Source organism: Idiotropiscis lumnitzeri, chromosome 6 (genome assembly GCF_059441095.1).
Source record: "Idiotropiscis lumnitzeri isolate Australia: NSW breed Sydney's pygmy pipehorse chromosome 6, RoL_Ilum_1.0, whole genome shotgun sequence".
NCBI classification, from domain to species: Eukaryota; Metazoa; Chordata; class Actinopteri; order Syngnathiformes; family Syngnathidae; genus Idiotropiscis; species Idiotropiscis lumnitzeri.
The window spans coordinates 7,295,183-7,322,132 of record NC_142396.1 but is presented as its reverse complement, the minus strand read 5'-3'; the positions used below and the strand labels follow the sequence as shown (position 1 = coordinate 7,322,132).

General features: G+C 41.7%; 2 protein-coding genes across 3 annotated transcripts; both read right to left on the bottom strand.

The window, feature by feature from the left end:
- Positions 1-2: 2 nt before the first annotated feature.
- Positions 3-12,301, bottom strand: nat10 (N-acetyltransferase 10). 2 transcript variants are annotated; one of them, XM_088298341.1, is made up of 29 exons: positions 12,201-12,301; positions 11,569-11,689; positions 11,398-11,489; positions 10,479-10,650; positions 10,279-10,401; positions 10,128-10,189; positions 9,944-10,058; positions 9,754-9,861; positions 9,152-9,285; positions 8,961-9,054; positions 8,794-8,892; positions 8,582-8,718; positions 7,960-8,084; positions 7,739-7,889; positions 7,306-7,402; positions 7,113-7,229; positions 6,786-6,887; positions 6,645-6,719; positions 5,952-6,068; positions 5,718-5,851; positions 5,587-5,635; positions 4,124-4,214; positions 3,947-4,054; positions 3,710-3,882; positions 3,427-3,546; positions 2,836-2,934; positions 1,877-1,950; positions 1,712-1,792; positions 3-430 (listed from the first exon to the last, which is right to left on the bottom strand). In XM_088298341.1, the coding sequence occupies exons 2-29, from the start codon at positions 11,680-11,682 to the stop codon at positions 289-291; spliced, it is 3,105 nt and encodes a 1,034-aa protein (XP_088154467.1). In that variant the 5' UTR covers positions 11,683-11,689; positions 12,201-12,301; the 3' UTR covers positions 3-288. The 2 variants fall into 2 exon arrangements, with proteins under 2 accessions (XP_088154467.1, XP_088154466.1); XM_088298340.1 differs by having other exon boundaries at positions 12,113-12,237.
- Positions 12,302-13,055: 754 nt separating this feature from the next.
- Positions 13,056-26,764, bottom strand: caprin1b (cell cycle associated protein 1b). The gene is made up of 19 exons (XM_088298505.1): positions 26,648-26,764; positions 25,931-26,164; positions 22,191-22,355; positions 21,396-21,458; positions 21,243-21,329; positions 20,922-21,151; positions 20,764-20,846; positions 18,054-18,272; positions 17,904-17,956; positions 17,732-17,815; positions 17,135-17,305; positions 16,781-16,889; positions 16,639-16,700; positions 16,466-16,555; positions 15,565-15,711; positions 14,623-14,776; positions 14,045-14,221; positions 13,702-13,808; positions 13,056-13,579 (listed from the first exon to the last, which is right to left on the bottom strand). Exons 3-19 carry the CDS (start codon positions 22,353-22,355, stop codon positions 13,493-13,495), a joined length of 2,088 nt encoding a protein of 695 aa, XP_088154631.1. The 5' UTR covers positions 25,931-26,164; positions 26,648-26,764; the 3' UTR covers positions 13,056-13,492.
- Positions 26,765-26,950: the final 186 nt, after the last annotated feature.

The following is a 26,950-nucleotide window of genomic DNA, read 5'->3' as shown; positions in this document are numbered from 1 at the left end:
AAAACTACCTACTTTTTATATCTTCTAAATCTTTGTAGCAATCGTAACATTACAAAAAGTGAAAACACTTGACACTGTTGTGTTTGACACTGTGCTGAAGTGCACAACTTTAAACCATAAGTGATGAGACACTGCAGTCATGCCTATATATTTGTATGTATATAGCACACAAATTCATGATTTCTGCGAAATTAATGATAAAAAAAAATGTCAAATGGTCTCGTCCATTTCTTGCATTCAATTAAAAAAAAAAAGTAACATCTCAGTCCTTTTCACAACATGCCAAATTCACTTCATCTTCTTTCCAAATTTGCCATGTTTGTCCTTCTTCTTAAACTTTCCGTGCTGCATGTCCTTCTTTTTCTTCCCGTGCTGAAGATCGCCATTGCTCACCACGTCCTTTCCTGTATCGAGTTTCCTCTTCTTGTCACTGTTGGGAACAGATTGAAAAGCGCCGACATGAATTAGGCTGCAACTCCTTCGCAGGTTCAAGTGCTTTCCAATTTCAATGTCTAGTTCAGATTTTTTTTTCCTTTTCTTTTCAGTGTAACCACGTACTCGACTGGCCCCATCATCAGCAATTATTTTCCTTATTGAATGATAACGGACATACATTACCAGTGTTGTTTTTGGCGGGCATTTTAGATTTAGTCTTAGTCTTAATCGTGTGGACGAAAATGTTTATTAGTTTTTTTCACATTCAGTCATTTCTATTCGTGACAGTTTTAGTCGACAAAAAGTCAACGAAAACTAAAAAAGGTTTTAGTCGACGGAAACGCAAAAAAGGTTTTAGTCTAGTTTTCGTAAATTTATTCATCATCGGCTTATCGTCATTAAAAAAGGGGTGTTAATGAAATATTTTCATCGTCATCGTTGACGAAAACAACACTGTACATTACAACTCATTAAATTAAAATATTTTTGCAACCCTACTTTGAAACCCTAACGAAGGATTTAAGACCTTTTACGAAACACTAACCCTAATTTAAAAACCTTAACTGTAGTTAGCAAACCTACTTTGAAACCCTACCCTTGGTTTTTAACCCTACTCTGAAACTTTTGCCCATTTTTGAAACCCTAACCCTAATTTGAAACCTTAACTGTTGTTTGCAATTCTACTGTGCAACCCTAACCTTGGTTGTAAAACCCTACTTTTCAAACCAAAACCCCAATTTAAAACCTTAACCATAGTTTGATACCCGACTTTGAAACCCTAAACCTATTTGAAACTAATTTGTAACCCTATTCCTAGTTTTAAAACATAGTTTGCAACCCTAACTCTAATTTAAAACATAACCCTCGTTTGAAACCCTACTTTGTAACCCTCATTCTACTTTGAAACCTTCACCCTTTTTTGAAGTCCTAACCCAAATTTTAAACCTTAACTAGTCATTTATGTTTCAAGAGTGTGGGAGAAGTATTTCAAGACTTAAACTATCTGATCTTTTTTCTATATTTATATATATTGTCACCTCTCTCGGGAGGATCTGGAACGTAACGCATGATTAACGGAGATCACTATTTCGATCATGTCACATCGACAAGATATCCAAAAGGTTTACACTGACGTCGCATTGGCAGACAACCAATTTGAGGAAATCAGATTGATCGCATTCATGCTGCCACGACGCACATTTGACTGGTGTCACGTGAGCCATGCCGTGCAAATGCTGCCTTCGCAGTGGAGAGGACGGGCCTTTCTTTACGTCACCTTTTAATGCTGACTATCGCCGTGTTTCCAGCATTCTTCAGCACCTCGTCCCAATCGTCGTCATGGCCGCATATCTTGTATCTGAAATTGCAAAGAATTACATCACATTTGAGATCAATATCAAACAGGTCATTTGTTGCTAATGCTGAGATGTGGCGTACTTACTCTTCCAGGTCAAGTTCCTTTACTCGCTCTTTATCCTGCTTGTGTTTTTCCTCAAACTCCTTAGCCGCCTCATTCTAACCAAAGAGGAAACAATCTTCACTTTTGGTTGTCTCAGCATTCATTTACAATGAATTGATTTGAATGAATTAATTGCCCCGTCGATTTGTTGGAGATAAATAAAATAATTGCAGAAACAATTGGACTTTTAAAAAAAAAAATTATTAAAATAGATTTGACATATTTTTACTTTTTTGGGCAACCTAAAAATAGACTTGCCCCATCTGTCCTTTTTCAAAATCAAATGTGTCCCCTGAACACCTGCTCTAAATTGTCCTCAGGTGTGAATGTGCATTGTTTGTCCCCTCAGAATTTTATTTTGAAAAAAAAAAAAAAAAGAAATAAAATAGTAATGCGATAACTAACGTTGGAACAGTTTAGTCAGTCCAAAAGTGTGAAAATTAGATGTAAACCCCTCCGAACTGTTAACTTCGGGATTTTATTTACAGAACAGATTAAAGTTGGAATGGTTCAAATCGTCAAAAAATGTGTAGAAATTATAAAAAAAAATAAAAAAAAGTGAAACTTACCAAATTTTAATTCTGGGCTTTTAATTTTGAAATTTGGAAAAAATGGAAACAATGGAAGTGGGAATGGTTTAGACCTGTCGAGAAATTTTTAAATTAGAGGCAAATATAAAAAAAAAATACAATAATTTGGGGATTTTATTTTGAAATTATGAGAAGTTTGAATAGTAATAATTATTTTAACTCTGGACTTTTATTTTTAAATTCTGGACACATTTATTTTTCAAACCTTTGATAGTTTTGAATTGGTCGAGAAATGTGGAAATTAGAGGTGAATTGTGGCAATTGTGGCGTTAGTGATAGGCAGCAGGTTTCAACTTGTAAAACAGAGGAGCAACTAAATATGTTGGTGAGGCTTTATGAGAATGGTCATACCAGATCATCCTGAAGACTTCGGACAGTCGGCTCCATGGTGACTTCTTTAGTTGTTGCCATCTCTGCTTCGATGGCCCTTTCTTGGATGCTGGTAAAAATCTACAACATACAAGGTGTGTCTCAATGGAGAGGATCATGAAGCGCCAACATTCAAGCATAACACTACAACTGAATATATCACATATCGGAATTCAGTAGTTAAATTGTTCCACGTAAATAAACCATCATCAATGAGATTAATTAATTAATTAATTAAGAACTTCAAGGGGAAGTCAACCCCCAAAAAAGTATTTGTTGTGAGTTTTAGACCTTTGTGGATTATCAGACTGAAGAACCAGTGACTGACCAATATAGATTTTTTACTTTTTTTTAGGCCAATGCCAATTCCGATATTTGGCAGAATAAAATTCCCTTAACCAATAAGTTAGCGTACACATTTTAAAAATATATAATGAATAAAATGGGTTTTAACAAATACATTCATTTGGTCTAACGTTGTAATGTGTGGAAGAAAAGAAATGAGACAATTTTGGCCTATTCGATAAGTGCCAACAATGGCCGTCCGTTTAGTAGCGACGGGTGTGAACATACTTGCACAAATTTGCGCACGAGGCGGTTGAAGAGGCCCATGAGCTGCGAGCTCGGGAGTTCCACCTCCTTCTCCAGCTGATCCACCGATTTGTGTTGCAATCCGATACCCAAGAGCATTGCCTGGAAAACACTTTCCTTTTTAGACACGGCTTGGACGCCATTTTAGGACTTCACAGAACAAGCATAAAAAATGCAAACCGTTTCCCGCGAGTAGCTTCAGAGGGGTTTCACTCAAAAAACACAAATACTGGAGTTTAATTGATGAATAGCGAAGGTGACTTACACACTGCGCCGCTGACAGAGAGAAATCACCCAGCTCCTTGAGGAAGAACAAGCGTGCCACGGTTGGGACGAGGTCCATGATGAGGTGGTAGTCCACCATGCTCCGAGAGTACAATTCCAGACGCTTGAGGTCGTACGGGCTGAAATGGACCGCCAGCTCTGACGCACTCATAACTGCAAGGAGCAAAGACGAGTGAGCTGTGAGACGCCTCAGAGGAGCGATTCGGTGTCCACGTACCACTCGCGGCCTCCTTGGTGCTCTTATTCTGCAGGATGCTGAGAGCCAAGCCTGGCGGGAAGCTGCTGAACTGGTAGGAGAGCAGGGACAGGAAGCGCCGCCGGAAATCTGAAGGGTGCAACAAGGCTCGGTGGGGTTGTAGAATGAGACGATCAGAAAAGTGGTGAGGACGTTCACCTTTCCAGAATGCAGACAACCATTGGCTTTGCTGCTCCTCACTGTGCAGCACCTTCACCATCACACACGAGTGCTCTCCGGTCAGGTCGTTCTGCCAAAGCACAAATGTGCGTGATCATACAACAAACAAAATATATTGCCTGCCCCTCTCACTTTTTTCACCCTAAATATAAAAAGAATAAAATAAATAAAAACATTATACAGGTATTTTTGAATATAGTCAAAAAGTTAATGTGTTTTTATTCTCATATTCAATTGTTTTTTTCTAGGGAAAAAAAAAAACAACAAAAAAACAACCTAATAATAACAATAAGACCTCTTCTTGAAGCAAAAATACCTCACGGAAACTGAGACTTATACATTATGTGACGATGGTGTTTGGGTGATGGTGTAGGAGAAAGCTGGACAAAAGGGCAGCTGTCCACAATGTTGTAGTCTCTTATCATTTATGTTATTGCAAGCAAGAAACGTCCCAGGTTTAGACAACAGACTGCCAAAAGCCCAAAGCAGCACATCTCTCTAAACAGCCATGTGATTGGCTGAGTCTGAGTGGCTCCCAAGAAGCCATTGCTCTAATCTTTTTGTGTTATTTTTATTTCTTTTGGGTATATAGATGGCATGTGAGATACATGTTTTGTGTTAATCTTATTTCTTTGTTTCATTGTTTGCTGAGTTTTTTTTTTAAACCGTGACTCTAAGGAGTGTGGTGACCAGTGAAGTCCCTCCCCTGACGTTGTCTAGTAGACTATTGCCAAGACACCTTATATTGGTTAGAGTCATTGTTATTGGCAATAATTCCGAATAGTTTCATGACATCTGTCATTGAAATGGGGTGATACCTCTGGCAACGATCTCTTAGGGGATGGAGTCCTGGTGAGCTGGCACTAGCTAGCGCGAGCAGCCGAGCTCGCAGCGGGGGCAGTTGCGGCTGCTAGCGCGAGGAGCGCGAGGTAGTTGCGCTAGCGCGCCTCGCGCTAGCAGTTGCGCGAGAAGCTAGCGCGAGGCAGTTGAACTAGCGGCGCCTAGTATATGCATTAAATACGGAAATAGCACCCTCAACTGGTGTTGCGCCCTTTGATGCAGCGCGTCTTATGACCGTAAGTTCCCCAATGCCCCCCCCCCTCCGCCAAAAAAAAATAAAATAACACACCTAAAATGACTTTATACTTAGTTATAGCATATAGCTTATCCAAAAATAAAATAAAAAAATACATGTGGCTATTCTGGGACAGAGCCTTGTCTGTCACTGGCCACCCCTAAAACTGGATGAATAAAATGGTTTTCCCATCAATTTGGCTCAATTTGGGATTTATTCTGTCACATACCATAATAAAAAAAAACAAATTGCATACTGTTGATTAATTATTGACTGATAGAATTGTTTTCATGTTTCTGATTGTTATTTTCTATACAGCACCTTGCATGCAGCTGTGCCCATTAAAGTTGAGTTCTTCCATACTTACAGGCGTTTGTCTCAAGTAGACCGGAGTATAACCCGCTTTCTTCCAGAATCTGCCAGATTGAATAAAAACATCTTTCACTCAAGAACAACGTTTGACCTTGCTGTACGTCTCCCGCACTGAAGTGTCCTCACTTGAGCAGCTGAGCCGTGAGCCCGTAGGAGACCCCCAAGTAGTCGAGTCGTTCGGCTCGCCTCTCGCTCAGCTTCAACAGCAGCGGCGGGAGCTCCTTGCGAGGCGTCACCACCTCCTCCAGTAGCGTGACGGCCTGAGACGACATACGTACCGTACCGTTCGGGTGTCAATTCATCACCGGGGTTGCAAAATTAGGGGACGTTTCAAACTTGGAATCTATTTAACAGAAATACCTCACTGCTGACGGTCGTGATTTCATTGTGCTGCGGCGCTGAGCTCTCATCCACGGTGGGGAACTTGCCCTCGTAGTACATCTGCAGCAGCTGGAGCACCCGTGAGCCGTAACCCATCTGTTGGGCAGAAAGGACTTCAGGTTACATACGCTGCCGGGACCAAAGTATTGCCGCACCTGCAGGAACAGCTTTCGTTGTTCTGTGTCAGATAAAAATGTGAAAAGAAGTACCGTATTTTCTGGACTATAAGGCGCAACCTTTTCCCTAGATTTTGAACCACGCGGTTAATAGAACGGTGCGCTCTATAGTTCGGAAAATACACTTTAAAAATCGAGATTTTTTTTCTCTAGGATCTGTTCTGTTTTAATTAGCAAAGTTGTTGCAGTGTTAAAAGGCAATTTTTTAACAATCTGTTTATGGACCTTTATGTGCATTCATAGTACAAAATCGTTCTGTACATGCAGTAAACAACATTTTTTATATATATATATATATATTTATTTATTTTTTTTCCTTCTTCTCCTCCAAGGGGGGTTGCTGCGGCTTATATACAGGTGCGCCAGTCCAGGAAATATGGCGATACATAATTATACTTGGCTAGCTATCTCGTTGGTGTCCTTGAGCACTGAAGCTTGCCCACCTTTGCTATGGAAAATATAAAGAAGACTGGATCCAAATTTTGTATCCTCTTACCCCTTGATAATCTGGATTTACTGCGATTCGCACCACTCTGCCTCCGGAAAGGCTGCCAAACTCCATATCTTGGAACTGTAGGCAAAAAGGCTCAATGAGACAAATTCAAAACTCAAGACGATTTTATGAATATACGAGCACCTGTTCAGACACGGTCCATGGAATAAGGTCACCTGAGGCTTTCTTCCCTTTAGAAAGGCTGTTGAGGATGGACTGTCGTGATATTTCGCCTTCCAGACACACCTGCACAAGCCCAGAAAATAAAAGAACATGCACAAAGATGTAAAGCAGGGGAAAGTGTGCGTGGGGGGAAATATAAAATTAAAAAAACTGTTTATGGCGCCCCCCCCATTGTAATACAAGTATTTTCACTATTGTACTCGTAATGCTAAACACGGGTCGCATCGTTATCATATTCAATAGTTTACACTGAATGTTGCCTTTCGACTCCATTTCCATGTTTACTACCTGGACCACGGCGAGGACCTCAGGCAGCGAGTTCTGCGTAGGAGGAACGGGTGGCAGAAGACAGAAGAGGTGATGTGCCGGCGCGTCTGACAACATTTGCAAGTCGTTGGGGGAATTCTGGAGGGGAACACAAGAGGTCAGCGGATGAACAGAAGGACAAATGAAGGAGTGGAGAAGCAGCATCAGGTCTCACCTTGTAGTGGGACGCCACGTAAAGAGCCATCAACCTCTGCAGGAAGGCCTCGGACGCCTTGTGGTAGCAAAACAGCGTGTCTCGGTTCACATAATATCTAAACGCGGGTTAAGTTTAAAACACTCGTTCCGTCTCCAAAGCATGCAAGTAGTGGCGGCAACAAGTTTTCCACAACTGTGACGTGAAACGGATAATGAATCTCTAATACGTGATATCGTCAACTAAGTGCCATCATAATTAGGAACGTTTGACCCAGAAGACAACAAACAAAATCGAGGAGAGTCAACGTGAAAGGTCCTTTTCAGCAGTGATCAATTTGCACTTCCGGGGGGCCTTTATCGTCCAATAATCAATGACACAAATTGTTCAAATATTTAAAAAGCATTGACATATACACCTACACAATATATATGAACTTTTTCAAAAAGGATACAGGTCACAGGTCTGTGGAAGAGGACAACCGGAGATGAGTCTCGGAATGTTCAAGCAGTCCAGGCAGAGCAGCTCATTGAGCCACTTCTCCACTGCGTCGCCCGCCGCGTACCGAATGGACTCGTGCAGACTGGCCTCATGGAGAGAGCGAGCTGCGGGGGGGGGAGTCGACAGACGAGTCAGACGCTACGACGGGAACGCTACGGAACAGGACGTGCGTACCTGCTGCTAGCCTGGCTGTGGTGGAGCTCCTGTTCTCGGCTGACATGTTCTGTCGGCTGTCTGCACTCTGCTGCCTCAACTGCTGGATCAATTTGAGGGAGAGAGAGCGACCGGTGCCTTCATACCTGCACCGTCAGATGGAATCAAAGGATGCATTTGGTCATCTAATAAGATCCATTGCAAGGGATGATTTTCTTCAAAGAATCCAACTTTCAAAAGACTCTGCTTTGATTGAAACTGTGCGAGGTCGTCATTTAACTATGAGGTCATTATTGTGCTTGCAATTTGCAGTGATTTATTTTCCAATCCAGATCCAAATGAGTGTACGGAAGTCAGCCGAGAATGTTTCCACGTAGCTACGGTGGATATGAAAAGTCTATGCACCGCTTTTCAAATGCCATTTTTTGGTGAGATTAAAAAGAGAACAAAATAAATCCTTTTAAAACTGCTCCCAACATGAACGTGACCTAGAAACCGGATAACGCAAATGAAAAAAAAAAAAAAAAGAAATAAATAAATAAATTTGTCAGGAGAAAAAAATGTGAAAAAAAAAAAAGGAAATAACTGAAATAAGTGGGTATGGGTAATATATAATCAACATATTGCGTGAAAATGTACCGACCCGTTGATGGTGGAGGCCATGAAAACCAGATAAGGTCCCAGCAGCTTCTTGACTAGAGGTAAGGGGATGGCCGCAGCCTCGTCGATCACCAAAAGTTCAGCCTGGCCTAGCTTGACAGCGTCACCAGGATGGATATACTGCAGACAAAGAGGTTTTGCGTGTATGCGTGAGCAATGCACACATTGAAAACCGACCGGCCATCGCGCGTTTACCTGAATGGTCTGTCTGTGCTCTTTAAAGACGTTCACCCTCACGACGGCTTTGTTGAACTCTGGATTCAGCGACTGAACGATCTCATAGTCCAGATGCTCCTACGTGAAACGACGAGGGCGTGGAGCAGAGCGTGACAAACAAACGACACGATGCTCGCGTTCATTACCTGATACTGAAGCGCATCAAAGCCTTTAAAGATGAACTCAAACATGGTGTGGAGATTGTCTGGGCTTGGCGAGGTTACAAAGATGTTGGAGTAGCTGGAAACAAACATCACAACACTGAGAGATGCTTCTGGAAGTTACGTTTGTTTTATTCTTCAGCACGTTCATGAGACGCATTCCGTTTTCTTCCTACCCAAAGGCCACAGCTCCAGCAACAGCCAGCCCCAGCGCGGCAGATTTGCCTCGACCTCGAGCAGCCGTCAGAGCCACCGTGCTTCTCAGGGTCTTCTCCGAGATGGCTTCAATGAACTTCAGCACGGCCTTGGCCTAGAGAAGAAAACACATTAGATAATGCCACAAATTCCTACAACGCTAATTTAATCATGACACAATTCCGAGTTTAATCGCAATCTTCTTAATATGACCTCAATTCATAAAAAACTGTTCTTGAACTAGCAACATAGATGAGGGATGCCGGTAAAATGTCCGTAGTTGTCATCTTTGTCAATTAACTTGGAAAACGACATTTTGGGGTTGAAATGCGAAATATTTTGGTTTAGGTCCGAATAAATGTCTATCTTGCAATCCACTTAACTGCCTACTCATGTTTTTTAATGTTGCTCACAATAAATAAAACTAATACAACCTAAACTCAAACAAACTCAAACCCAACTAAATTAATTTTGAAAAAAAAAAAAGTACAAACAAATTAAAAAGTGAACTATAATGCAAAATGCTAAACTATTACAACTTTGGTGTTCAACTTCAGAACTGTCAATCAAAACATTTTTTCACCTGGTCCATGGTCTTGCAGTTATCCACCAACACACCCACTGGCTGAGTGTCCTGGAGAGTCTCCTTGAGGTCCTTCAGCTCCTGCTCTTTTGGAGACAAACCATCCTCCTGAGGCAGAAAGGGCTCTCATGATTAGTTTCAGACCACCAAAAGCCAACAAAAATGCAAACAACGTTTTCTGCACGTGCACCTGCGTCTTTGGCGGAACGGGCTTGATGTTGGCCACGTGGCTGGAGATGGGCAGGATGTTGAGTCGGTCGTCGATGACGAGACAGTTTTTGCAGGAGGCAAGGGACAGGATGAACCTACGGAAAGAAGAAAGGATTATTGATTAATAGCTGCTCTAAAAGGCCCCCAACGTGAACAGAATTTACCTCTCATTAAACCTTCCAACCACATCCTGATGAGCCTCCGTTCTGTAACGAGCATGCACATCCTAGAAGTAAAGTTCACATTATTTTATTGCTCGCAAGTGGCACAATTCTGACTTGCGGACTTGCTTTGTGGAGATACTGAAAGACTTACCATGGTCATTGTGTAGAGCTGCTTGAGGGAGTTCACCGACCGTAAGAGGATGACTGCAATACCGCCGCCTTCCACTGTCTCAACAGTTCTGGCTAGGAGGTTGGGAGTGAGGGCTTCAAAATCCTGTGCAAGAAGATAAAAAAACGGGTAATCGGGTAATGCTGGATATGGAAAAGGTTTGTAAAAACCGACGAACTCACCTGCAAGACACACATGCCAAAAGTGTTCCCCAGTATCTTGTGGGTTTCATTGTAGTAACAGTAGCGAATGTTCGTGGCAGCCACGAAAAGCTCAAAAGGATCATCCTGATTCAGATTCAGCGTGCCCGTTTTTATTTTCTTCTGCAGTTGCTTCATACGTTTCTTGCGATTGCTGCGGGTGTTTGATTGTCAAAACAAGGAGGGTGTAAGAGAGAAGGATGTTCAAAGGGGACATGCACGGCGCGTCATCATTGGCGTCACTGCGGGGGTAGCCACCATTTTGGAGGCGGCCGGGCTATTATTGTACAACACACAAGGCGTGCTTTGCCGCAGTGTTCTCTCTGATTTGTTTTTCACCAAATTATGGTGACCCGTTGTTGCGTTAGGAGGTGCAACAACACCTCCCATGATCGCAATGGTAAAAAAAAAAGTTGACAACGGACTTAATGTGTTACCTGCTTGCTTGAAGACTGAGAGAACTCGTTTGCGAGCAATCACTTTTAACCATTCTAGTTCAGTCCACAACACAAGGAATCAAGCACCACAGCTTCTATTTACCATGTGCATTAACTCATTTACTGCCATTGACGGCGAAATACGTCAAAGATCTTTTTTTTTTTTTACTTGGCCGGTAGTGAATGTGTCAAAGTAATCTATTTAAGCAATAATTTGCATTATTTTTTTTTAATATCTGGCACACACAAAGGAGGCAGAAGGTCCGCGTCCATGTAATATTAGGTCGCAGCTCCACTCCATTCCACTTTGTAGCGATCCAATCCATTGACAGTTTTAAGATTTCACTCGCAAAGAAATCTGACCATAACACAGCCTTCACCGTTCGTCTTTGCTTAAAAGTCGCCGTAGCCTCCAAAATGGTGGATGATAATGTGATGACGCGGTGCCTGAGCCATATTGTCACCTGCTGAAGCCAAGTTCTTTTTTGTAGCACCACAGAACAGACGGTCGTGCTCGGACGCTTGCTTTGGACAGCATGTGATGCAGAATCACCACCTGGACCATAAACCCAAATAAATTGCTATTCTGCTCAGTGCCAACAAGAGCAAATTCGTTAAAAGGATCAGGATGTTACCTGATCTCTTCCACGATCTCCCACCACGACAAACATGGTGCGATGCTGCAGGGCGACTCCATTCTCGATCTGAACGCGAATGCGGTTGTCAACCTTCTTGCGGACAGTTGCCATTGTTTTGCTGGGGAAGCAACAGATTGATCATTCACTTTGGTACTTTAACAGATTGCATGTTATGTAATGTTCTTGTCGCTTTTAGGGGGCAAGGAATTAATCTGACACAACTGAAAAAAACAGCAGCAAAAAAGAGAAAGTTAAAGCAGTCAAATATTCATAAAAAAACTACACTCCAAAAAGGGCAATTCTTATTTATTTTTAAAAGTACGTCTTGCTACATTGGCATAGTTAAAAGCAGGAATTATAAAGTGGTAAAATGTGATTTAAGCGGATGTTAACGCAGTACCGGGCTACATCATAACATCGCAAGCGTCAACATGATTGTTCATTCAATAAATTGTAGCATGTGGTATGTCTGAATAAATGTCTACGTGGAACAACAGAATCAAAGCGACCTTTAGTGAAAGCATAATAATTCACGTATTACCTTAAATTGCTAACACGCGCTCTAAAAATCGCCTAAATCGAAACTTCCGTTCAGATGTATGCCGCCATCATGCTGTTGATAAACTCACATGGGAGTGAGACACGTTTCATGGAGGACCCCTTACGGTGACGTCATTTTCCTGCGACGTTGGTCCTACTTCTTCGTAAATTACCTTTTTACTGCACGTGCAGTCCAAGTATTTATTTATTTTTAACCAAGTTGACGTTTTTAACTGAAGACTTTTGGTGTCTAACAATTCCCCGCTGGAACCTCATGTATGGATTTTGAGAAAGAAAGGTTTTAAAGCTCACCGGTCTTGAATGATTTTAGCGCTTGAAATTTAATTCAAACTGTGACGATGTGACAAAAATATTCACTAACTCGGTGAGTGAAATATGTATAATTAGGATTAAGTCTATAGTTTTTCTTGCTTGTAAAATTGTTTGTCCATATTTGTAACAATGCACCACCAGGGGCGCCATTATCAGTTTAAAGCGAAAACCAAAGCAGCTGACCTACGTTACTTTCCACAATAGCAGCAGGCACCATTAGTTCACTAAAATGTCAATTGTTCTGGATGGGGAATCATACTACTATTAAGTTATGTAAAAAAAAACGTGGGGCACTACGGTGGTAGTGATTATAAAGCCTGCCTTACAGTACTAGGGTTCAAATTTTGACTCCGGCTTTCTTTCACTATATAGGTTTTCTCCAGGTTCTTCCGCAAAACAGGTTGATTGGTTGCTATGTGCTTTGTGACTGAACGCTCCCAATCTCTTGCCCACTGGGACAAGCGTCAGATCACCTTGACTGACCCTCGCCAAAAGTGGCATGAGAGTAAACTGGATGGATGTCATAACAGTGATTCTAATACATCTCATAATAGAATAACATACTGTAATGTTGACCATTTTACTCAAGAGTAAAAATACAAGGCTGAATCTTGGGTATGCAACACAACTTTATTGAAACCCTTTGAGCAACATCAATTTACAAACAAGGGAGCTTGCTGAACATAAAAATGTTTGTTTTTCCAGAACCAAAATGACTAACTGAGAAAGGGAATCCACTCTCATGGATTGGACCAGCAGTGGCAGGTGCATTTTAATACAAAAAAATAACTTATGAAATCTTTCAAGTTTCCAGGAATATTGTTAACACATGGCCCTTGTAAATGGCTGATTGCATTTACAGCTTTACTTGTGTCCAGACTAAATGAGTTTATATTTCTATTAAAGTAGCCGCTACTTTGATTGGAGGGGACAGCAACAATACCACCAATGAACATACTGAGGAGAGCAAGAGTGAGCTTGGGCAAATGAATTTTTAAATTTGGAATTTTCAATGTGGTGCACTTATTCAGTCATTATGAGAGGCCATTCAGGATCTCATTGCCTGGCTGCTGCCTCTCGAAGCACCTCGCGGTCCCTGGCCGGGTCCACGCTTGTAGTTCTGTTGGTAACCATCCTGGAGCAATCAATGACAAGAAAAAAATATATTTTAGGGTGGCAGGGGAGGTTGGGACCAAAGCTTTCAAAATAATAATAATAATAATAATAATAAAAAACCTCTGAAGAAGTGTTTCATACCCTCTGATAATTCCCATTTGAGTAATCCCGGGGGGTGTTGAACTGAGTCTGTCCATAACCAGAGTTGGGTGTGTTGGCAAAAGGAGGGCGATAACCGTCATAACCACCTAGAAAATTAAAACTTGGTACAGTTATTTCCAGCAACATAAATGTGATATTTGTTGCCCAAATGAAAAGGTATATTGACATGTTTTGTCCACCCCAAAAAGTATCTCACCAAGAACACAATATTTGTGACGGTACATACAACACATACCATTATTCTCAACGTTAAAACTGACTTTTGTTCTGTAGTGGTACACAAACATATATGAATCCAAAGTCAGCTGAAGGGAAAGCTAACCTCGGAAACCATTGGATGAGCCTCTGTAGCCGTTGATCATGCCTCTGGCGTTGCGGGGTCCACCACGTGACATCCCTCTGCTGTTGTAGAAGGATTGAGGCTGCCTGTTGAAGCCTGGGCCTTGCTGCGAAGGCTGCTGAAGGCCTCCAGACTGGTCTTGGGAATGGAAGGCACCGACTATTTTCAGACAAAATAAGGGGAAACTTTAATCATTGGTTTAAAGGGAAAGTCAACCTAAAAGAATGCAGCCCCATTCTGATTAATATTTTTGTACATCTCTGTCACTTTGACGACTGAAAATGTCAACACGGATCAGGTAACCAATCATGCCTCAGCTTCAGAAAACAGATGAGCCACAATAAGTTGTTACATGAGTAACTGCGACGTGATTTTCAAATGACAGAAAGTGAGCAGGCTAAAAACGGTAGATTTTGCTGCTTTACTCATATTCGACAAACACAATATTAATCACAATGCCATGTTTGTGAAGGAACAAAGTTATCGCAAAGAATTGTTTTGGGGTGACTCCCCTTTAAAGCAACAAATAAGTAAGGGCAGGCTGGGTTGTGGGTACCCACCAGGTTGCAGTTGGTCAGGCAGCATCTCTGCTGGTTCCACAGGATGCTGAGGCTGGCTGCTGAAGGCCTGGTTGAAGCTGTTCTGGTACTGGCTGGTCTGGCTCAAAGCCTCCGTCTCACTTGCAGGCGGGACTGGAGCGTTGAGGTTGAACACCTAGTGGGATAAACATGAAACATTTTGGTCAAGACAAACCCAGAGAACATGTTCAGTGTCGCGTTTTAAACAATTTTTTTTTTTAATTTGAAAAACTTGCATTCTGGGTAATTCAAAAAGAAAACCCAAAGTAATGGGAAGGAAAAAGGAAAAAAACCTCAGAAAACAGACAAATATCAAGATGCACTCCGCAAGATTTTTTCCCCAAAATATCTTTTACAATAGCCTTTTCATTTCACCATTTATGAGTCACTGATCTCATTAATAGAAGATTAACACTAATTGTTCACAATGGGTATTCTTGCAAGCCTCCGGAAAATAGATTTCAGACTGGAATCAGGTTTGAATTTCCAGCGCTCTTTCTGAGATGTGACATCATGCCCGTTCTAGTCGTCATCTCAGAGAGCGACCAGAAGCCATTATTTGGCCATAATGGATCCACTCATCCAGTGCGCCGCAGAGACTCCCAGTTCCTCAGAAGAAGGCAAAAAAAGGAGAACCATGACACAGGAAGAAAGGAGAGTGCAATTTCATTTTTCACCAGCAGGTGGCAGAAGTGATTAGAAACTCGAAAACTTGCTGAGTGCAGCTTTAATACATTGCATAATTACACCACACACAGACAAGCACGCATGGATGTGGCGGTTGATGGCAGCGCTTCTGCAGAGGGCAGGCTTCATAGCCAGCAAAGCGCCACCACATCCCATCATGCAGGTGCACCAGAATAGAGGAAGGCAAGCTAACTAAGACGTCGATAGCGATGAAGCACAGAGGCAAAACAGTCTTACTGTCTGCATGGACTGGAATGGTGCCGCATTGACATTAATGCCACTGGTGTGAGGAGCTTTGGGGACAGGCTGGTAGACGGGGGTCTGTGAGGCAGGCAGGAGAGACGCAGAGGGAGGAGGCTGCTCTGGCGGCAAGGACATGGACGTCTGTCCAAAACAATGAGATTCCATCAACTGTTTTTGTTCCACACACGATGAAACTAAGGTTAGGTGGTGCATTTTCAATTTGGCTACAACGATTGTATAGAACACATCTGCAATAACCATCATTTGTCGTTTAAGAGCAATCCAAATGATGTAGTTGATATGCAGTACGGTTTACATCTTCCATTGCTCTAAACCATTTTGTGAATAACAAGGCAATTAGATTGTTGCAATGTTTCAATGTAATTGTGTTCGACTGCAACTGGAGCATTTTTAAATATGGTTTCCCACCCAGGAAAGAGATGATCTTATACATTCGTAGTGTCCAAACAACAGCCTGCGGGCCATTTGCGGCCCACTATTAATTTTGCAGCGGCCCGTGTATTGTATATAATATTTACGACTAAAATTAAAACAATTACTGGTCAATCAATTTTAGAAACAAAAATTGTCTCTTCTGCGTCAACATCCAATTTATGAACATAATCACATTAATCATCCTCAAGGAACTGTTAAAAAAGTTAATATTACAATTATAACTTGTTTTGGTTCTATAAGTGGAAATGGGACTTGGCAGTACAGGGGTGGATCTAATCTTGTGGAATAAATTGCAATACAATTTGCCTTATCAACCTAAACAGAAAACTGGCATGTGACTTTCAAAATAACTAGAAAATATAAACTTAAAAAAATGCATTATATCTTCTTTGAACTGGATCCTCAGAACACAGATTTAATGCAGTTTTTCCTTGCTTACCTGGTTGGGGTCGATGGTTTCTGTTGGTCGTGAATCTGGTGTACGGGAGGTCTGATACATAGGTGGTGGTGTTGGGGAGACAATGGGTACCTGCAAACAGAATTACAGTCAAACATCTCCACTTGTTCAGAGTGCATAGACAAAAAAAAAAAACGGATTGTTGAGTCACTTACACGTGGAGGCTCAGTTTGGACAGGAACAGTGTTGGGTTGGGAAAGTCGTGAGTCGGGATGAACTAAAAGGCATTTGAGGCTTCGTCAACATTGCACCTCGCTAGGACACCTTTCCAATTACATTTCTCGTCTTCTGGTTTACCTGGAGGACACATCATCTGTGGCAGGTCTAAGGTCTGACCAGGCTTCATGGGCTGGGCCGAGACAATGGCGGGGTCGATGGGCGGTCCCTCAAACTCCAGCATGGAGTCCTAAGACCAGAGCTCCAATTAGCATCACAACAAACATGCCACCCATCAATTCATTTTATACAACGCTCGTCTTTGTTTGGATCACAGGTGAGCTTTAAAGCCTGCTGACTTTCAGCAAGAGGCAGGGTACAACTTAAACTGGTTGCCAGTCATTCACACTCACGCCTACATACACCTCCCATGCAAGTTTTGGAATATGGGAAGGCAGATGTGCTGACAACGTCCACCTGTCAGTCCAGTCCTACCTGCATGAAGTTGTACGTTCCTTGCATCTGTGCCATCAGGTCCTGCACCACCTGCTTCCTGACCATGGGGTCAGTTGGCGGCACAGGAGCCACCAAGGTCAACGGGTGGGTCTCCATGGCAATCGGGAGAGGGGCCTGCTGCACCGGCTGCTGCTGCATGGCAGCGATCACCTGTGAGGCACAGAGAGTGTGACATTTCCCGACCCCTCTGGCGACTGTTTCAAAAAAAGAAACTAGTAAAAGTGCCTCCAATAGTCCTCATGTTAGCAACATTATTATTTCCTGCAAAATGAGGGAAGTGTATTCAGTTCTATTAAAATGTCATATCGGTGGGTAGTGTGGGGGGCGCAAGCACCAAACAACAACCTCTGGTGCTCAACCATGCCGATAATTTTAGGTGCACCCTTGCATAAAGTAATGTAATTTCAGTGACTGCTCACCATTTACATTTTTTATTTTCTAATTATAACAGCATATACCAAGTAGCAACATACTTATTCAAGCAATAAGATTAAATGCATGACATAAATACATTACATTAATACGGAAAACTGAGCAGTTTCCATTGTAATAAAAATAAAATGTTGTGCAGCGGACCTCAGTTCCTGTGGTCCACTCGTCCCCTTGCTCCTGTTCGCTGCTGCTGTATGTGCCATCTGGAATGAACTGTCTGTTTACAAACTGGAAGCAAAATGGAGAAAAAGCAAACATCAATTCTAGAAGTCAGTTGTAAAAAGCTTCACTGGCAGGAGAAACATTAACTACTAACCTCTTTTGTTTCCACTGCAATGGGCTCTATGAACTCTTCGATGATTTCGGTTTCTGTAAAGAGAGAAACTTCTTAAGTGCACAGCTCTCACTTTGGGACTAAATTGGATCCACAGTTAGTTGTGCAGCTTCAGAGAAGTTAAGACACTACCTGCATCAACAGGCTGCTCTTCTGCTTCTGACGATTGAGCCGCTGTTTCGGTTACAGAGGTTGCTGCTGGCACGTCCACTTGCACTTCCTCCTGCTCGCCAGCCCCAACCTCTCCCCCCTCCTCCTCCTCTTCCACACACACTCCATTTTGGTGACTTGGAACTCGGTCGAAGTAACCACTCAGCAAAATCTGCTCCAGCTTATCCTTGAGAGCCTTGTCTGTGCAAATTACAGAAATAAAACGATCAATGAATTATTTTGCATTTTTTTACTTGAAAACAAAAGTGCAACAGGTATTCATGATGTATTTATGGTATCGGGACTGTAATATAACTAAACGGATGACCAACAGGCAACTGCCTACATCAAAATTAAAGAAAGACGAAATTTTAGCCAATGAGTTCCTAAGGACTGTGAAAAAACAGAAATTTGAAGGGCACAAAATATAGCCATACAGATAAAATACTGAATCCCAACATTTCACATTTAACAGTGAAAACAATAAAAAGATTCAAATGAAAATAAAAACTAAACAGAAAACAGTCAAGCCTTTAGCTCGAGAAAAAGTGCATTCTACAATTTAGAACCAACGGACTGCAAGATTGGATCACCCTTTTAGTTTTTAATCTGGTGTGACAGACATAAAAGCCAGTACGCAGACTGTAGTGACCAAATAGGCCAATAAAATGACACCAAACCCCAAAAGTTGTGCTGCCTGACAACTGGGAGCTCTGTAAGCCACTCTTAAAATCTACCAAATCCTAAAACATAAGCGATCGCATTCTAAACCGATTGGACACTGCCCAGGAACATTTTGTTGAAACTCTCGAGGAGACAAAGGCATGACTGATCATTTCTAGTTCAGAATAAAGTAACATGGAGCAAAGTTTAGAAATATTTTGTTCGGTGGAAACAGCAGGAACAGGTTGGAACTTGGAAGGTGAGCCAAACACTGCCGCCTGTGTTCCGTACGTTTGCAAAAACGTATCAGCGACAGCAGCTGATGAATGACTATGAATCCAACGTATTCCCCAGATAGTAAAAAGATTATCATGCAGAGACTATTTGAATATCCAATTACAAGAAACAGCTGGCCTGAGTAGATTTTCACTTGACTGCAGACTCGGTTCAGCGAGCCAGGAACACCGCATAAGCTGTAATACAATGGTGACTTGTTATGGACTACAAAACAAGCAATGCCATTATTCTATCTGGAGAACCTCCAATCTTTCCCACTAGATTCAACCATAAGAAGGTTGCCATAAAACCAACAGTCCAAGACACTCAAAGGGGTGAAATGTTTGTAGTGACTGCCTACACAGTACTGATTGGCCTGTGTCCCCAGTGTATGGCCACCGAGCGAACCAGTGAAGTGAAACCACAGGTGACATGGCTGCTGGTGAAACGCCTCCGTTGCAAAGTCAAAATCAGCTCATAGTCTCCCACTCCCGGGTAGAATGCAGCAGTAAGAGACCTGAGAATGCAGTACACCGAGATACCTAGCGCGTGTATGCACGCACGTAAAGACAAACTGTTCCCTCGACGTTACGACACGAGAAGTATTATGACCACAAGAAGGCAAAAATAGTCATCATATATATCATCTCCGTGTAAACCACTTCCTTTACTCTTCTAAGAATAGTGGAGCCTTTGAGGGTGAATACATCCTGTGCAAAAATCTCTTTTCCCAATAGACAATAAAGGAAATCAAAGTGACGCCATCATAACCAGGAGGCCTGGGTTCGAATCTCGTGGCTGCCAGCATGGCCGAGTGGTCTAAGGCGCCGCGTTCAGGACCCAGTCTCCCCAGGAGGCCTGGGTTCGAATCTCGAATTTCCCCATTGTCGGACTAATAAAGGCATTATTATGGCTGCCAGGATGGCCGAGTGGTCTAAGGCGCCGCGTTCCGGACCCAGTCTCCCCAGGAGGCCTGGGTTCGAATCTCGTGGCTGCCAGGATGGCCGAGTGGTCTAAGGCGCCGCGTTCAGGACCCAGTCTCCCCAGGAGGCCTGGGTTTGAATCTCGAATTTCCCCATTGTGGGACTAATAAAGGCATTATTATTATTATAAAATGTTATTAAGCATGCAAGGCCAACGAAGGTAACATTTTAACATTAAAAGTGTTAACATTAAAATGCAAATCAATGATGCACTTCTGTTTTAGTTTCAATACCAAGATGGTTCACTTCAATTCTGGTTTTAGGTGATGTAACTATTTTATTTAATTTTTTTTGGGTGGGGGTGAGGGGGTAGCTACAACACATGTTGAAAGGCTGTTGCAAACAAAATGAGCTGCGTAACCGTATTTCGGCATTTGAAAAGAAGACTCACAGCAAAAGTGCCAGAAAGCAAAGAAAAACTACCGCGAAGAAACAGACGTGAGAACTATCATAATCACATTGTTTTGCATATAAGAAATGAGCCCGGAGGAAGGTAGTTACGGAATCAATCCCGATGCTATTTGTCAAAGACAAGGTGCCCATTTATATGTTGCAAATGGAGTCATAAATCCTCACGCTGATCCACTTCATTGGTGGTGGCAGCTATTGCAAGACACGATATACAATCTAGTCTGTACTAAACTCGTTGACGATACAATCGGCCCCACCAACACGTGACAATTTGTTGGTTATTTCAAATTTTGCCTAATTGTTTGACTGTATTTACTTTGACTATTTGTCACAGCTTTCAATTTCCAGTGATGACTTACATGTTGTGCCAACCACAGCCTTGTCTTTGCCTTCCAGCAAGTTCCAAAGGTGCACAGACGCCTCCTCATACTGGTCAACCAACCTGAGTGGATTTGAATAAGTTGTTAAAGAAAGAAAAAAACGTGATTCATGTTCATGCCAAAAGAGTTTTCCCAACCTGATTTTCTGGTCACGGTCAGGCCCCACCAACTTGTAGAACTCATCGAAGGCCGTCAGGTCCACATCTGTGAGCAGCATTGAGCTTTGCTTCAGGTCCTGTCTCACCATCTCATCTCCCAGCCGGTCCAGGAGGAACTGCAGCTCCAGAACCGTCTTCAGCTTCCTCTGCCCTGCCTCCTCCCGTTGCAGCTGCTCTCGTCGGGCAGATTTCTTCACCGCCTTCTGGATCTGATGATCACAATGAAACACTCTGATTCGCACTATCATAAGTACAACTGAGATGAATAAAGATCCTTAAAAACCATAACTCCATCCTTACATCTTGACCAAAAGCAATGAATGTCTTCTGCAACTCTCGGGCAAATTCCAAGTTATGGACGACTTCCTGATATTTGCATAGGGCCTCCTGATAAAAGAAAGGACAGAAGAATGAGTCGTTCAATGCTTTTATTATGTACAAAGGTGTACTCACCAGCTGGTCCTGGTTAAGACTCTCGCCTTTATCCTTTCGGACTCTATAATCGTCAAGTTTGCTCTGTGAAAGAACAAAATCAAAAATGATTATTAATACTTCACACATACTGTGGACAAAGGCAAAGAAATGAGTCAAGACAAGTGGATACTAAAGCAATGTTGGAGAGGTGCAGTGGGAAAGAATGCAGAAAAGATGTCTAATGCAAAGGAAGGAAGGCCTGAGGGGAGAAAAAGGGAGAATGAAGGAAGGGAGAATGTAATGTAGGAGGGAAGGAAATAAGAAAGAGATGTATGGATGCATGCAGGTGTTACAGATGGAAGGAAGGGAGAAAAGTAGGTTTAAAAGAAGGAATTCAGGGCGGAAAAGCAGGGCCGAGGAGAAGGCAGGCTGGCAAGAGGTCAAATGGGAACAAAGGGAAGCATAAAACCGGTTTGAGTGAAGGAAAAATAGAAGTAAAAAGTTACAAGAGGAAAAAACAACAGATGGACACAAGGAAGCAAAAGATGACAGTGTTAAGCACAGTCAATATAATAAATTGAAGAGATTCGAACATGTATACCTATTCATGTTCCAACCTACATAACACTGCAAATGTTTTTTCACTTGGTTAAGGTTTTCCCACCTATTAAAGGACTGTACGCTAGCTTTGCATTTACCAAGTGATGGTGCAGCAACAGGAACCGCTCAATATCTTACTCAAGGACACTTGGTCACAAGGCCCGGTCGAACCTACAACCTCTGGGTTGGGAGATAACCACTTTACCACGCCTCTCCACACGCCATTCACTGTACCTTTTTCTTCTCCATGTTGCGTGCCTTCTTGTCGATAACTTGGAGCACTTGTTTCAGGACTTCAGACGGCCCACTAAGCGCGTGGCTGCCCACGACTCCTGGAGCGGATCCCACATCTGGGCTGGCAGCCTGCACTGTCCCGTTGGCCTTCATCGCAGAGGGCATCTTACAAAGATCAGAAGTTAAAAAATTCGCTCAAACAATAGCTGGTGCAGTGTCTTCATACTCCAAGAAATGATGCAAATTGGAACAAAAAGGTAGTGTGAAACGTCAAGCAAAGTACAAACAGAAAAAAATGCCAGAAATTAAATATTGGCACAGACACTAACAATGTTTATTTATTTTTTTAATAATGAAGTGATAGAAGGTAATTCATAATGATGGAGAAGATGGCTGTCCCGAGAATTTTACAGGGGCTCATGTTGTCTTCATCACTTTGCTGGGCTAAATGCTCACAATGGCGCAGCAACATACGACGGGTTTGTTCTCTTAATGTGATCAACTTCACCATGCAGGCTATTAACTTAAGCCACCGTTACCTAAACCGCTAAAAAGCAAGTACACTTGAAAAACCGTGTACGCTTCTAAATTGTGTTTATATTGGCTATTTGAAAAAGAGTATATTGTAATAAAATTGGTTTTATCGGATCTTTGTCCCACTGTTGCGAATTGCCCGGTAATCTGCAAGGTTTGCTAAAATGTCCGCAACGCTGTTAGCATAGTCATTAGCCATTAGCCTCATCACGTACTGCTTGCTCGCCTCGCGGTGCGTGTTAGCTTAGCAAGCCGGTCGGGAGGCTCGCTGCCTCTGCGAGGTACGGTGCACAATTTCACCCACCTTGATTTTTTTAAAATACGTATATGTCTATAAATCCTCCGAGGTGATTTATGGCGGTGTGAACTAACGGCCAAGTTGTTCCAGTTCTTTTTTGTTGTTGTTTTTTTGTTAGTTGTTTTTGTTTTGCTTTTAATTTCTTTTTGACTCCTTGTGGGATCCGCCCCGCCGGCCTCACCGACAACTGAGACTGCTAGAAGGAGGGAGAAACGCTTTATCAAGGGGAATGTCCGTTTTGTGCTGTCTAAGATATGCCTGTCAAACTAAAATTGTAAATACGCTTTTAAAATGGGCATGTTGATTTGTTGTCTGATAGAAGATTTAAATATGAAATATAAAATAAATGGACACGAATTTAACATAATTTTCGTAATAATCCACACATTCTTGTTGTTGACTTCAATCAGGCAGTGTAGTGAAAGCCTCCTTGAGGAAAATATGCACGATCATTAGCTTTGATGGAGCTGTGTGGTTGAATCCTAGCAAATGCTTTATATTACACATTTTTAAAGGAGACTGTATATAATGTATTTCTGAGCAATAAAATACGTTTCCCCCTTAAGAACTGAGAACTTCAAATAGTATTTGCCAAATACCCTTAATCAATCACCTTGTAAATCAATTTAGGTTTAATAACTTAATGTCTTGCAAACATTCCTTTGGAAGACGGTTCCACAGGTATAGAAAGTATCCAATGTTTGTACTATTAAAAAAATAATATTTATTAAAAAATACAAATTATGAGACAAGTGGCCTATTATTACAAAATGAAGAATACATATTGGTCTTTTTTTCATCATACACTCCACTCCTCCCGTTATGTAACACCCTGTCTCCATAAATGTCTTGTGCCATGCAAAAATTGACAGACACGATTACGGTTTCTTATAATAATAATAATACATGCGTCGAGTTGTAGAGAGACTTTGTCAGCATGTAGTTTCATGATGGGCGCTTAGCTATACCAACAGATGGCAGTCAAGCTCCGCAGTTTTAATGGCAGCAAACAACTTTACTTTTTACACTTTCCTTTTTTTATTGTATTGCATTGAATTGTATTTGACTGCGAGAGAAAGTACATTAAAGATGCATTCACTAGAGAGATTTGCACTCTACGCTATCACCAGTGATCACTGTGAAATGTTCTCTTGCATGTCTCCACTTTCGCAACAAACCAAAATCTATGAGGTGTCCAGAGTGTTGCAAGTGGCCTTCCTTTTGTTTTGCCCAAATGGAGGAAGCAGTTAACATGGCTGCACAGCCTTTTGATTACAATGTTCCACTGACAAGTGTTTTCTTTTCAAGGATAATGCTGATTATTGGAGCATTGTGAGTGCAAGTGAAGATTCCGTTTCGTCCCCTGACTCATTTCCGTAGCCTGTTGTATTTCAATCAGACAATACCAAACCTTACTGAGCATTTTGAAAAGCGGCCTGAGGGTGGCACCTCACTTGCCCTCCGACCTTTTGGATGTTGAGGTTTCAAATTAAACCTCTTTATACTTCAACAACACACACTGTAGAGCCATTGTGACTGTTTTTGATTTGAATTGACACAGTACTCTCCATGAGATTGAGCTTGCAAAAACAGGAACATGTTTTTTTTTTAGGTTGTTTCAAAAAGTTTGCAAGGAAAATAACCAATTGACCATCCCTTCATGATGTCCTGAGGATAATTTTTTTCTTCTTTTGCTGTACCGTGCGTGGCTCATAGACACATCACCAACCACAAATGCCCACCTCCACCTTGTCTGCAACTTGACAAATCTTGTCAGAAGCTAACGCTAAAGCTAATCTGTACTTTGTTGTCTACGTTTATGTGTAATAGAGGTGCTTAATAGACCCAACTATTAGTATGCAAGCAATTGAAAAGAATAATGTTCCCTTTAGCTAAATTTAAACTTAAACATGTATTTGTAAAAATGGCCTCAAAAAAGCATTATTTTGTGCACATTACGGGAAGTGTTGCTAAGCAATCCAGAGCCAATGAGCTAGTTTTATTCTTATGCCAGGGGCCTCATCTTGCTATCATGCACAAGCATCTGGACTCAAAGTGTCTTAAATGGGAAGAAGCCATCATGAATGTGTAGGGTGGTACGTTAACAACCCCTCCCAGGAAAGCGTCATGTGCAAGCGGCACATCCTCTGGCTTTGCTGGCCTGGCTTCACAGGAAGTAGTTGATATTTTGTTGCCAGTTTTATTTATTTGGACCTTTTTTTATATCAAAGTTAGTTTTTCATCAGCCATTAGTTCAATAATTAGCTCAACATGTCACTCTCCTGCATGATAATTTTTTTTTCAAATTTGTACTGTACCCACCATGTACCCTGAGAGAAGCTCCTCTTCGGAAAAATGCTGGCTGTTTTTTTTTTTTTTGCTAAGTTAAACGCTTGCAAATAACTTGCCTTCATGCTTGACTGGAACAGCGTCAGGTGTCGATAATTTTTAAGAATAAGGCCAGAGGGTCGAAACCGGAACCGTTTTTTTTAACTATTGTGTGCAATACATTTAATTAAATTATTATTGAAGTGCATTTTTTTTATTTCCATGTTGTTAAAGGTAGAGTGTGTGTGAGTGTTAAACAAAACACTTTTTGTCATAAATGCTAAAATTGGGTGGCCCTGTGCATGACTGGTTAGCACATCCACCACTGAGTGGAGAGGTCGTGGTTTTGAATCTAGGCTCCAGCCTGCACAATCCAGGAGCTCGAGGAATGAATGAATAACAGTCTCTACGACCAGACGGTAGAACAATTTCAATTATTTTTGAATAGTAAACTCCACACAGGAAACCCATTGCTGAGATTTAAACCTCAGAACTGTGAGACAAGTGAGTTAAGGCTAAGATTGTTTTTTCTTTTGAAGGGCGCAGTTCTATCTCCAACAAAAAGCTCTGTTGGTCTCACCTTGCCGCCGGGCTTTCCCTGCTTGGTCTATATCCAGAAAGTCTACAGTACGTCGTCCAACAACTGTCAAGCCCGAGGATACGTTCAGCCTACATTGCGTCTGACACTGGCCGGCTGCCGGTCCGAGGTGCTTTATCTGGTGGTCCAGTCCAACTGCTGTAAGCGTCCCTCCCTCCTGCAGGCAGTCTTGTTGTGCTGGCAGCAGATAAGAGCAGCCAACAGCTCAGACAACAACTGCGAAGATACGCATGTCACTGCGGTGTTTTAACAGAGGCAACTGCCACAAGACGCAAATATGGAACGTCAATCTGATACTTGTCAAGAAAGGTTTTTCAACTACAATATTTATTTATTTTGTAGTGACTTATCTCAATTAATTGATTTATTGTAAATAACATATTAAAAATATCTTATTGTATTAAATACATGGTTGATTATGAATAATAAAAATGAATGAAATATTTTACTTATTAAATAAACTATCTTGTATGGAGCATTTTAAATACACTGTTTAACTTTTTTTTTCTTTTCCAAGTATTGGCCTTACCCTTCTAATGCATGTTATCATCATGTTAATATTTTCTCGCAATATTTATCAACAATGTGAGAAAGATAAATATCAATAAGGAGCATATTTATCCTAAAGTCCCTGCAAGTTTGTACATTTTCAAACGAGCGCTTGTTCAACATTCATAGAAAACCAAATGTCTCACTTACTGTTTGGTCCTTTGGGGTTATCTCGTGCCATGTTGGTGACACTTAATCCAAATACTTGTATGAAAAAAAAAAAAACACTTTGGGACTCAAACGAAAACCATTAACTACTACCTTCTGTCAACGCACACTTTTTCGTAACCACGTAATGTCGTATATCAGGTCGGATCATCGTTAACCAAGAACACCCTGTCCTGTACTGGGCTGTATCGGCTTCGCCCCAGTGTATGTTTCATGCAAGCCCATTTCCATGTCTCATTATGAAAAGTTAGGAGCAAAATCTAATTACTGAAAGCACGCACTCAC